Raw genomic sequence first — 12,270 nt, forward strand, 5'->3', positions numbered from 1 at the left:
TCTCTGCTCTGGATGACATGTGGGCCCCATGAAGTCCATTTCAGAATCAAGTCTGGATTCTGCAAAAAGGACTTTTATGTCTAAAGTGGGACTGCTGGCACAGCACAACCTAGTCCCCTGCGGCAAAATGGCCCTGAAACCTCCTGCTTGGCTGCTGCCTAACCCTGGTGGCAGTAACATGCTGTAGGTGACTTGGGTTTTGACACAAGTTTCTGAGGCGCACGCAGTCCAACTTTGCTACGTGAGCAGAAGCCATGAAAATTTTCCTTTACCCCGGGCAGGGCCCGTGCCTTCTTCCACCCCTCTCCCTGTGGTCGTTGATTGCTGCTGTGCTTTAAAACACGAGCTGCTTGTAGAGCAACCCACCTTGTTTGTCGTGCTTAGAGCACTTGCCAGGCAGTGGCTATAGGAAAGGAGATTTCCTACCCTGGCGGCATCTTCCTGGGGAGTAGCATAACCGTTAGGACATTTCCAAGGTGGAATTGCTCATCATCTGGGTGGGTGAAGCTGGCTTAGACAAGAAGTCAAGCTTCACTGGGCAGGGAGCACAGACAGGAAAAAACACAGGCAAAAGTAGCCAAGGGATGAGGCGCTGGCGAATTGAAGGAAGAAGGAAACCTGGCTTCTAGCCCTTCTTCCAAAGGGTGTTTGTTCGCTTAGCTGGTGTTTCATTTAAGACCCATGTTTCTTGTGCGAACGACCAGGATGCTGAGCTTGTGGCTATAGCAGCGATAGCTCCTACAGCTTCCATCTGCTTCAAAGGACAGCTGTAGCCTTGCATCGTCACTTACATTGGTGGCCTGCTCTGCAAGCATGCAAACTCTATGGCTTTCTTTCATAGTCTCACTTTTAGTCCTGGAAACTGTACTGTAAAGTGCTGCTTTTTTTTTTTTAATTTTTTTCCTCCACCCACACCAGTTCACTTCCTTAGTCTATCTTTGACTTAGCCACTGTGGCTCACCCTCCACTGTATTTGACCACTTACCAGACTGGATAGGAAATCATACAGTTTGCAGTGGTGTCCTTGAAGATGCATGGTTTGGGCTATCATTAAGAAAACGTCGCTGAACATTACTGGTGGTGTTACCACCAGAGGTACAAGAACCTGTTTCTTAGACTTGCCTTCTGAAATCTCTACGGACTTCCATTGCGGTGCAGAACATGCCTTTATCAGTTACATGTTGGCAAAGAAATAGCATTGCTAAGCTGTAGGGAGATAGATAGATTTAATCTCTAACATAAGTGAGGGTTTAAAAAGAAAATAGAGGAAATGAAAGCTTTTGCATATGTAAATAATTCACAGATGGGTATGTACAGTTGCTAGGTATGATAAAGGATAATGAAAACAAGAGGAATTTTTTTATCAGTAAAGTGAAGATTTGCAAATCTGAGAAAAAGAAAGGTTTTAAGCGGATTAGCATTCGAGAAAAAAATGATTACGTGTTTATGAATATCCTACAAGAGTTACATTTGAGTAACATGAAGGAGAAAAAACATATTAAAGGTCTTTCCCAGCTGTTGTTCCAATATCGCTTTTATCATATCCACATGTAGTTTTGGCTATATTGGCTTCCAAATTTGCTATATAAAATCTCAGTAACGCAGTGCAATAGAAGGGCAGGCAGTTGGAACTAAGACAGTTATGAAGATGGTTTGGAAGCTGAAGCTGATGTGCTAGAGGAAACACAGAATGCAGTGTAGCCTCCTCACATGAAGTCAGGGTGTTATTTACTTCACCAGAAATTGGAGGTTGGATGTAGATTTTGCTGGAAGAAATTCCTTAGTTGACCCCATGCAGGAAATCAGTCTAGGTTGCTATGGTGTTCTTTTGGGGCCTTGGCATTTCTTGCAAACTAGAATTTTCTCTGTGCTTTTTGTGTGACTTAGCCTGTTAAACTTTGTCTGTCTGTTATTCTGTGTCATTTGTGCATATTAATTTTTTTTGTTCAATTTCTTCACTTTAGGTTCAAGGAAACTTTGACAAAGTTGAATTCAACAGGATGTGCTGGACTCTCTGTGCTAAAAAGAACCTCTCTAGAAGTCCTTTGCTGATCAGTGATGAAGATGCATTTAAAGTGTGGGTTATTTTTAACTTCTTATCAGAGGACAAATACCCTTTAATCATTGTACCTGAGGAGGTAAGAAACAAAAACTTAAGCTGTTTAACACCAGTTTGCTTAATGTCCCAGTTGAACTATGTTAATGTTTGCTACTCTCTAGAGATTTAAGATAAAATAATTATTTAATATTAAAATTTTATTCCCCTCCTTTAATAATGTAAGGCCTTGGGCGCTTTTCTTTGTCTTCCAGGGTACATATGCGGAGATTCCCACAGGATACTTTAGATATTGATGGCTGTGTGTGTCTGTCATTTAAACAGCCTGGATTAAATGGGACCTGCTGCTTGCACCCCAGTAAACAGCCTATTTTGCTTTTTGTGAGGACTGACTGGTGCTGGGGAGACTAGCTCCAGTACCAGCATTTGGAGCTGTTGAGGTTCTCACTTCACTCATGAGTAGTGCATGTATGTGATCTTTAATCACTGCACTTGCTTATGGAATTAAAATTTTGCACAGTAGTACATCAGTGTGATTCTGAAAAAAAATTCTTCCCTCTGCTCTGTGTTACCGTGACTTGCAAGATGAGTCTTCAGTCTCATGTCACCCTCCTGATGAAAAGGAGAAGTATGAACTTTTCTGATGATGTCTGTGTCTGATCAAAAGCAGCCACCACCTGAACACTCTTGCTTGAGATGGTTGAAGGAATAATACCAGAGAGATCTCTATACTTGAAGTTCATGAACAAGTATGGGCAACGCTCAAATAGGTATTTTAACCCTAAAGCAAGATTTTGGTATCTCTGCTATTCTCCCCTTGGGGAGGGGCGAGGGAAGAAGCAGAAAGATCAGAACTGTAGGCATAAATAATCTCTTGCAAAACTATATACAGAAATCCCAGTGGTTTGCAGTTCAGTGCTGGAACACTGATTAATAAATACTTGCAAATTGTTAACAGTGAGGGATCAAAACAGTCTGATTTACATGCCACTGTGACATAATTGTTGGACTTCAAGCTGTTGTGCCAAACCATAAAGTACAGATAACTCCCCTATCAAAATAAACTGCTTGGTTTTGCCTTATCTCTCACCGTTGAGCAGGAGACTTTCAATCTGTACAGTGTTTCTGATTTTGCCAGACTGGTGATGACAGGGCCCTACCTGGCATGCTCTATTCCCATGAGAAATGGGACAGTATTCTTGCTTGCTTTCCTGTTTTTTCTGTCAGTTCTGGGAGACAGGGATCCTGGTTATAAGGAGGAGGACCTAAGATAGCTCCTTTCTTAACGGTGCCAGATTTGGCTTTGGTAGAATGTCAGAGCCACTAATAAATGTCAAAACTGGGACACAAATCCACATCCCTGGTTTGTCATTGTGTTCCCCACTGCGCAGCCTGGCTTACCTGAAGGTAGATATTTCACATCTCCTTATTTGTTGGCATGGTTAAAAGCTTCAGACCTGCCAGCTCTGGGACATCAGCATTGCTCACTTGCTCCCCCTCCACCAACCAAGCCCCCAGATTCATGCTGCCTTCTGTAGCTGATGCTGGGTAACGGCAACGTGTCCATTTGTTGGCAGATGAGCTGCAGAGTTGGCTCTGAGCCCAAAAGAAGTTTTCCATATTTCATAGCTGCTGCTGTTTGCTTTCCTTCCCATCCTTAATGTCCAGGGTTAACCTGTGTTGCTCTTCTACTTGGATTATTTTTAAAATTCTTAGGGTGGGTCTGTGTCTGCATCCCCTTGATTATGGCAACATTTAAATTGTGCAATACTGTTTAAAGAAAGCTTATAGAGCCTGACAAAGAAAGGCTGCTCTGTTCTTATCATATACAATGCCTGTATTCACTCTTGACCTTTTGCCTTAGACCACACAGGTAATGTAATCAGCCGGTGGAGGAATGCTGTCTGTGGAACGCCCTCCTTTCTGGTTTGCATTCATCCTCCTCAGGTTCTCTGTGCTTCTGGAGAATTCCACATTTGTTCATTTACCCTTTTACACAAAATTCCAAAAGTAAAGGCGCAAAGTTACAATTTCAGTCAGTTTTACTTCTTCTCTGTGTGACCTTCCATACCTGCCTTTTAAGTTTTTATGTCTGGGTTTTTTAAAGTTAAATCTAAACTCCAGATTTGCAAAGCATTTTTTTGTACAAACTTATAGTTGCTGTCTTAGTGCTGAGAATTTCTACCTGAAAATAACGCTTTTCAGTATTTCGAAAAATGATACTGGTACCTAGCAAAGATATTTTTCTTTCCATTTACTTTTCAGGCCTCTTGAGTTCATAATAAAGCATGATTATATATTTAGTCTTCACCACTTTATATTGCATCCTTTCATTGAATTACAAAATGGCTTGCACATCATGTGTAAAGTGAGGGGATTTTTGCAAAGTGAAGAACAGAGGAGAGGGTGATGGAAGCATCACTGTTCTGTGGTGTTTATGTTTTGGTGAGAGCAATGTCAACCTCTCACGTGACTATAGCTTCCCAGCCAGGGAGCAAGCTTTCCTTCCCTTTCTGTCTGTTGCTCTTATCGCTGGCTGAGAATATTGCGACACAGAATTTACTGCAGTTTCTGGCTTGGAGTCCTTTGTGTGGGATCCAGCTGTTTCCCCTCCTCCCTCCCTTCCACCTCATAGGCTTTTGGGTTTCAGAGGTTTTGTTTCCCCTTTATAAGTAACTAGGAAACTTGCCTCATACTTTCAGGTTGGAAGGGTGATCCCTTGAAGATTTTTGCATCCCATCTTGTGGATGGGAAGATTAAATAGAGAGAATGTCTTAGGTTTCCAGTGTATGTGTTGATACAACTTCATGTGGCCATGAGCATGCCTTTTCCTCCTCCTTGGAGAAGCTGCTCTTTGAGACCTGCTTGGGGGTCTGATTTTCCTTTTTTTTTTTTTTTTAAATGAGGTAAGTAGTTTCTGCACTCATTTGAACAATTTCATATCTGGAAAACTCTCCTGCTTGCGTGCAGTTTCACCTTTGTGCTGCACTGACTAAAGATTGAGGCTGCTGTCCTTCCTTTTTGCCCATATTGTGTACTTTTGGACTAGTGCTGCTGTGCTAGGTCTTTCATATTAGACAGCTAATAGTGGTGGGGCTGTTACCCCCATCTGCAAAATGTTAAGTCTTGATTCCCTGCCCAGGTGTTGAACAGGCAGCAAATTGGCAACAGCTGCAGCTCAACCAGAGAAGGGAAAACAGGCTGCTCTGGAAAGGTTTCAGAGATGCAGGCTGAGGAAAGCTTTAGAAGGAGCAAAGTGAGGAAAGCAGTTACAAAGAGGGAATTTAAAAGCAGTAGAGAGGTGACAAAAGGGCCAGAAGTTGCTTGTTTAGCAGAGGCTGGACAGAAAGCCAGAGGCAGAGTCTGGCCCATGTTCCTCACCTGCTGTGGAAAGAGAGATGGCAGCCCTGCACTTGAGGGAAATAAGGTTAGTAAAATCCAGCATGGGGAAGGGCTTTGGTTGGGGTGTGCACTTTGGGGATGCGACCTCAAGCTTGAGAGGATCCTTCTGTTATGGGGAGAAGTCACAGAGAGACGGGAGCTGGTGGCTGTGCAGGGCACTGGGACTCAGCTGGTAATGGCCTTGGGCTCCAGTGTTGCTTCTGCTGGCTACTGGTGGGCAGCTGACAGCAGGTAGGAGAGTTGGAAAGGAGCAGAGATCCGTGAATGTCTGTTTTGCAAAGGTGCTCATATCCCAGGAAAATGCAAAATGGTATCAAATCTGAAGGCTCCCTCCCCTTTCAAGTGAGAAGCCTTGGTATGCACAAAGTAGAACACTTCTGTGAACTGGGTAAATGTGGTTTTTCAAAAAGATACACATGGACTGGAGGAAAATGCTGTATTTTGTCTGCTCTAGTTAAAATTAATCCTGATGGCCAGCTTTCAGAATTAATACAATTCTTGGCTAACAGCGGAATTGCCCCTGGTGTAGGGGCAGAGCTTTACCAAGGAGCTATACTGCTAATGTGCCCGGAAAGCGGGGGGCCGGGTGGGAGCTCCTTCCCTTCCCCGCAGCTGGCCTGTTCCACTAGATCATATGAGATGCAGACATCCAACTGTGTCTTTCCTTCAGCTCTTACAGGCATTACCCCTTCCATGAGAAGGATAAAATAAAGGGAAGAAAGATGGAGAGAACTGTAGCCGTAAGAGGAGAACTATTTCTAGTCTGTCATGAGCTTTCCTTACAACTGACTTCTTAGTTGTTACAGACTCACTTGTGTGCCTTGGTATTGTTTAACCAGATGTTTTCTGTTTTATAAAAAAGTTTCCAAACACTTCCCCTTTCTTATTTCTGGACATGTGACTGCAGCCTTGGGAATGCTTTATTGCCTGAAAGCTGTGGTATGTGGTTAGCTATGTTTCTGGGCCATCCTTAATGGTGAAACTCACAGGTACGTACACTGCAAGCTGTGTACTCTGTGTGTTGTAATCTAGTGTTCACGTTGACTTGTTTTAAATAAGCCAAATATATTTGCTGTCTTTGCTTTTTAAGCCTGGCTTCTTGAAGAAAGATGATTTGTACAGTTATTTTTTGCTTGTCCTCTAGACTTCAACTGTATCAACATGTGGCATTTCTAATCCTCCTAGTTAGGACAAAGAGGGTTCAAACCTTGTGTGGCTTTCTGTGCATTTGAAAATGAGGTGATTTTTTTTTAGACTGAGGAGGTGAGAGTCTGAAGCTGTCCAGTGGTGATTCTTGTGGTGGCATTTCTTGCAGAAAAAGATTTTTTTGTGACTATGTTTGCTTACTTGTTCTGCATTCTAGTATCAGAAACTACTACAGCGAATGAAATACTGGGAATTGAACCTTGGCCATTCAGAAATAAAATCAAAACTGATACAACTAGGATGAAAGCTCCTTGTGCGGGGTTTTAATTGATCCATGATCTCTACAAGTTGATGATGATGGTTAGAAAGATTTTTAGTCATGACTTGCATCAGTTCTTCCCATTTCGCTACTCCTCTCCTTGATTGCTGCAAAAAATAAGACAGTTTTCAGCTTATGCAGCAGGTTGTCCTTGGGATTTACATGTTTATACATTACACTGTGTTTTGAGTTGACCTTTATTATACTACTAAATGCTAATGCAATTTAAAAATGAACACAGTTCTATTGTGGAAGGGAGGAAACAAATATTTGACTTCAAAGTAAGTGGTGTTCTGCTGGGATGCAAAAAAGGAATTGATGATGACCGTGGAAGGGGATATGATTGCTTTCATGTCTCTTGCCTAGTAACCTGTGCTTCCACAGAATTTTGTACAAAGTGAATAGACTTTTTTACATCTGCTCTGTTAATATCACAGACCTTATTTGAATAGTATGAACCAGAATAGCCTTGTCTGCTGTGCTCTGCTGGGCATGAAGGCCTCCTTGACATTATTTTTCATTTTTCATCTTCTGAGAGACCCACTTCTATATCAGAAAAATGTGAAACATCTATGATACTTCATTCCCCATGGAGGATAGTGCCAGGAATACCTGGAAAAGAAAAGCAAATAGGTATTGAAACATGGGAAAAGAAAGTGCCCTCTGAAAGGAGATACCAAACAGGCTGCATAGCTCATGTTAAAGGGCCTCTGTTCTTTGTATTATTTTTGCTTTCTCTTGGTAAAATTCTGACTGAAAAGTTTCTGTTGATTTGAGATGGAAGCTGTTTTTCATACTGTGGAGCCAGTTGATCCGTACTGGTGTATGTGTAGCGTTAGCAACCCCACCGTGTTTTTACATCCGTATCTGAAAGTAAGGTCCAGTCAGAATAGCAGCAAACATTGCTCACATTTGCTTTTCAACACTCTACTTTTTAGCCACAAGAGGAGGTTATGTTTAAGCCAGTAGACCTAATTTGTCAGTTATTTGCTGAGTTGACATGTCTCTTTGTGGAGGAGGGGAAATGTCGTTTGGTCTCAGAGGTTCCTCATTTGAGCACATAATGAATGGTCTCTTATTTGCTTCCACACTGATCCAACTTATTTCTTTGTATTTACCTCTCACTGTTCCATATTTATACCCCACCACAACTTTCAGTGTTGTAATTGAGCAGAAATGTTAGATAAAATTTTTCTGGGGAGTTTGGTTAGCAATGTACTTCTCTGAATGCAAGATAAAGCTTGACATTTTTTTATTTTAGAAATTAAATTGTAATATGCACAGATCCTTCTTCGGTTAAGAAGAGTTAATGTATTTTAAAATAATGAGATATTTTATGTACTTTAATGGGATTATAGGATATTTTTGGTCATGTTAGTGACTTGTAGATGGGGGTTAGCAGACTTAAATGTTTAAATCTGTTCTAATAAAATAAGATAAAATGTGTACAAATGACACTAAAGGAAAGGATATGTTGACTTATTTTTAGTGCATTAACGTGTACTAGCCAAGAGTTTTGCATTGCTTCTTTTCCAGACCATTAGCTTGATATATGTTATGTTCATATGGCTTGAGCAAAGAAAGTGAAAAAATCTATTCAGGTATGATTTTTTTTGTGTGTGTGTCCCTTTGTCTGCAAGTGAGTCCTAGTACTCTCAGATAATTAACCAAAGGAATTTGAGAGCTGCATGCCTCAAGCAGTGTAATAGGTTGTGAAATCTTGGAACAATACCTTTTAAAGTTAGAGTTCGTTAAGTTTTAATGATTTTTTTTTTTTTAATTACTGTCTATCATTTTGACAGATATATTATCTACCTAATTAAGCCTCAGTTATTTTAGCTTTCCTTTCAGCCAAAGTACAGGATTGTAGTTCAGAACTGATGCTGCTCGGAGGGACGGAGCTGAGTGGCAGAATGTGTTTTGAACACGGGGGAAAAAAGTTACTCCTGCATTGATGCCAGAGTTCATTTCAGCTCATCAAATCCAGGTTTTAGGGGGTTTGTTCTGAAACAAGCTTACAGTGCTACTGTTCTTGCATGCTGTGAAGGGCTTTCTTGGGTTGTTTTTTTCTGTAAAACTTGTCTGGAGTAGGAAGTAAGCTGCTTCCTGCCTTTAACTGAATGCTGAGGATTTATGGTAGTTGATGCTCAAAAGCCTTGGATTAGTTTTTTAACTTAAGGATTTTGGAGAGTGAAAATCAGCAAAGCATATTTTAAAGATTTTTAAAGGAATTGGTTACTGAATTTTACAGAAATATAGTAAAAGTTCTATGTTGGCTGCTTGGGAGGGCATGCTAAAATTTCCTTGCTATCATGTGAGTGTATTAACTTCAGTGATTCAGCGCTGTGTGTGGAACCACCGCGAAGCACAGTTTTATGACTTGTTCTGGTGAATAGTCTGAATATGAGCAGCGGTGAACATGGCACAGCGGAGCCCGGGCGCCGCAGCGGCAGGAGGCCCCTGCTGCCCTCCGCGTCCTGCGGCGCAGCGCCTGCGTGGAGGGGGCGAGGCGGGTGTGCAGGTGTGCCCTCCCCGGGGCTGCGTTCCTCAAATGGGGGACGGGCACAGCACAGAGCTGAAAGTCGTCTTTGCTGACTGCCACAAACCTGGTACCCTGTGTTACTTGCACCTGTCTACAGGTCGAATGCCACTTTTGCAGAGGCCTCCGTTCAGACCATATCTTTGCTAGTAAGAATGGCATGAGGAGCTAAAAGTACTTAAATGCCTTGCTTGGTGAAGCTGAAAGGAAAAGCAATGCTCTTTACAACTTCTGTACCCACCCTGGAGGTGTATGCTGTGCCTGGCTAGCCTGTCTTCTCATAAGACGATCTTGACAAGGAGGATACAAGAGCCACATCTTATGTGCTTCCTGCTCATTCGACAGAGCGGGAACTTTCCTCTAGACAGTGCAGCAGCTTTAAGTAGTTTTTCCATTTTGCTGTAGCATTAGTCCATGTGCTACTGGAGTAGGGGCTGTAGGACTAAGAACAGTTACTGAGCTAAAATAAGAAGAAAAGCCCACCCATCCGTAGGATGAATTTGGTAATTTACTGCATTGCCAGATGAGTGTGTTCAGTTACACACTTGTGTGTTTCTTGATCATAGATGTGAGGGAAAGGAAGGGATTTGCCTGTACCTGTTGCAAGAGAGAGAAGCAGCAGCCACAAAATCGATATGTGCTGCATCAAAACCTTGGGGCCTGGGAGTCCTTGTGGTGAAATGTTTTGGGGAAAAAAACACCTCTTTACTTCTTTGTACTTGCAAATCTCTTGGGTAGACACTGCTGGGAGCTCAAAAGCCTATTAGGCCAGCTGAAAGGTGACTCTGAGGTGTAGCTGGAAGGTTAATTTATTCTGCGGTGAAACATCCTCTGGCACTCTCAGCCAGGGTTTTTCTTACCTGTAGGAGAAATTACATTGCGTTTTCAAGCAGTGCAGAGACAACAAACCTCTGTTTTGCCAGAGAGGCAAACCAGCATAGATGTTTAGAAAAACGAAGTCCTAGAAATCATTTGATTTCCACCACTTTTCAATGAGGCGCGTTCACACTGTACACCTTGGTCAGTTTTGATAATGGGATTCAGACTCCTGAGTAGCTTAGCGTTTCCAAAACCGCACCTAAAATAGGTAAACTGAAAGTGGAGCAGACTGTCCTGAAGGACTAGGCTTCAGAGAAGCAGCACTTAAGGAAATCCATGTCACTTCTACGTGCACAGGGAGAACCCGAAAGGATGGTGTTGCCTTCCCCCTCCACCTCCACGGGGCAGCGTGCAGCTCCCACCCTGTTGCATCCCGCATGCCTGTCGAGAAGCAGGGCAGCCAGGATGAGTCCTCGCCTGCAGCTTTGTGGACCGACCTACTGGGAGAGCTGGTGCTGCCCCGTCCCTGCGGTGGGCTGGTGCAGGAGGGTGCTCTGGTGCGGGGGTACTGAGCACCCTCTCCCCAGGCTTCCCCCTTAGGGAGGGTGCTGGCGGCTTTACTGTCTGCCTTGGCTGGTTGTCGAAGGCAGTTGCATTCCCTGCAAAGCTGGCGAGGACATGCAGTGAGCCTTACTCAAAATAGGAGAAGGCCACGTTCGCTTGGTCTGTCTTCAAAACTGGGTTAAATGCTGTAATTGGTATCCTGTGACTTCAGTCACAGAAACTTAGGAGCATGGCTTTTACTTTATTGTGTAGAGGTCTTTGTAGGACAGCTCTCTCCAATTATTTTAAGAGCCATTAAAAGCGTTTTACATGTGCTCAAAGCTGTAGATGGGCTTAGTTTAGAATACTGCACTGTTTAAAGAGCTAACAGTGATGAGGTTAAAAACAACATAAAAAAACAGACAAAAGAAGAAACTCAGGCTTCTTTCCCTCTTTCATTCTTGTGTTTATTTTTACTAGTGTTATTAGTGTTATTGCCCTGTGTCTGGTAATGCTTACATAATGATGAAAGATTAAAGGAAAAGGAGCATTTATTTTGGAAACAATAAATGTGGATGTGAAAAATTTGTTCTTTTACTTCTCTTGATACATCTGCCAAGATTGTGTCCAGTGGTGGAGTGCTTGAGAGCTGGAGAAGAGGGGTCAGGTGAAGACTAAGATACCTGATCATACCTTGGTACTTTTTCATTTCACTTCTTGTCCAAACTGTCATCTTTTCTTATTTTTTCTAATTTGTTTGCTTTTTATCTTACAAGAAGACTTTTCGAAACTTCATGGTTTCTCACACTTCAGTCATCATGGTTTGGAAGCTGTTGCAGGGAAGGTCCCATGTGTTCCGTAGGAATCTGAAATACTGAAAGAGGCTGTCCGGTTCAATTCTTTGTTTCTTTACTATGAAGAGAGTAGCTGCGGGATGGGCTCGGCAGTCAAGAGGTCAATGGAGACGGGAGCCTAAAATCTTTCTAATTAAACCGCCTACGTTTAGGGGCCTACATGTGAACGTAGGAATCTAGCTGTAATGACAGTCTCTAGAGAAGCGTAGTTAACAGCTCGGAAACACTTGATTTCCATGCCTGCTGAAAATGATTAATTTCTGTTTCTATTTCTGTACAGATTGAATATTTACTTAAAAAACTCACCGAAGCAATGGGAGCAGGCTGGCAGCAAGAGCAGTTTGACCATTACAAGATCGCTCTGAACACCAGTCGAGAAGGTCTTTCTGCATGGGAGCTCATTGATCTCATTGGAAGTGGGCAATTTAGTAAAGGGATGGACCGACAGACAGTGTCCATGGCAATCAATGAAGTCTTTAATGAGCTCATATTAGATGTACTCAAACAGGTAAGAACAGCAGAGAACTAATGTTTTAAAGTAGAACATTCATTGGATAATTAGAAAATGTTCAACTTTTACTGAAGTTTCTTT

General features: G+C 42.4%; 1 protein-coding gene across 1 annotated transcript in view; it reads left to right on the top strand.

Annotated features, from left to right (window-relative positions):
* SWAP70 (switching B cell complex subunit SWAP70) overlaps window positions 1-12,270 on the top strand; it is a 41,653-nt gene that overhangs the window by 13,010 nt on the left and 16,373 nt on the right. Inside the window, exons 3-4 of the mRNA XM_075048062.1 lie at window positions 1,965-2,138; window positions 11,959-12,186. Of these exons, the coding sequence (XP_074904163.1) occupies window positions 1,965-2,138; window positions 11,959-12,186 (402 nt within the window). The remainder of the gene's footprint in view (window positions 1-1,964; window positions 2,139-11,958; window positions 12,187-12,270) is intronic.

The sequence above is a fragment of the Buteo buteo genome, chromosome 16, assembly GCF_964188355.1.
Source record: "Buteo buteo chromosome 16, bButBut1.hap1.1, whole genome shotgun sequence".
Taxonomy (NCBI): domain Eukaryota; kingdom Metazoa; phylum Chordata; class Aves; order Accipitriformes; family Accipitridae; genus Buteo; species Buteo buteo.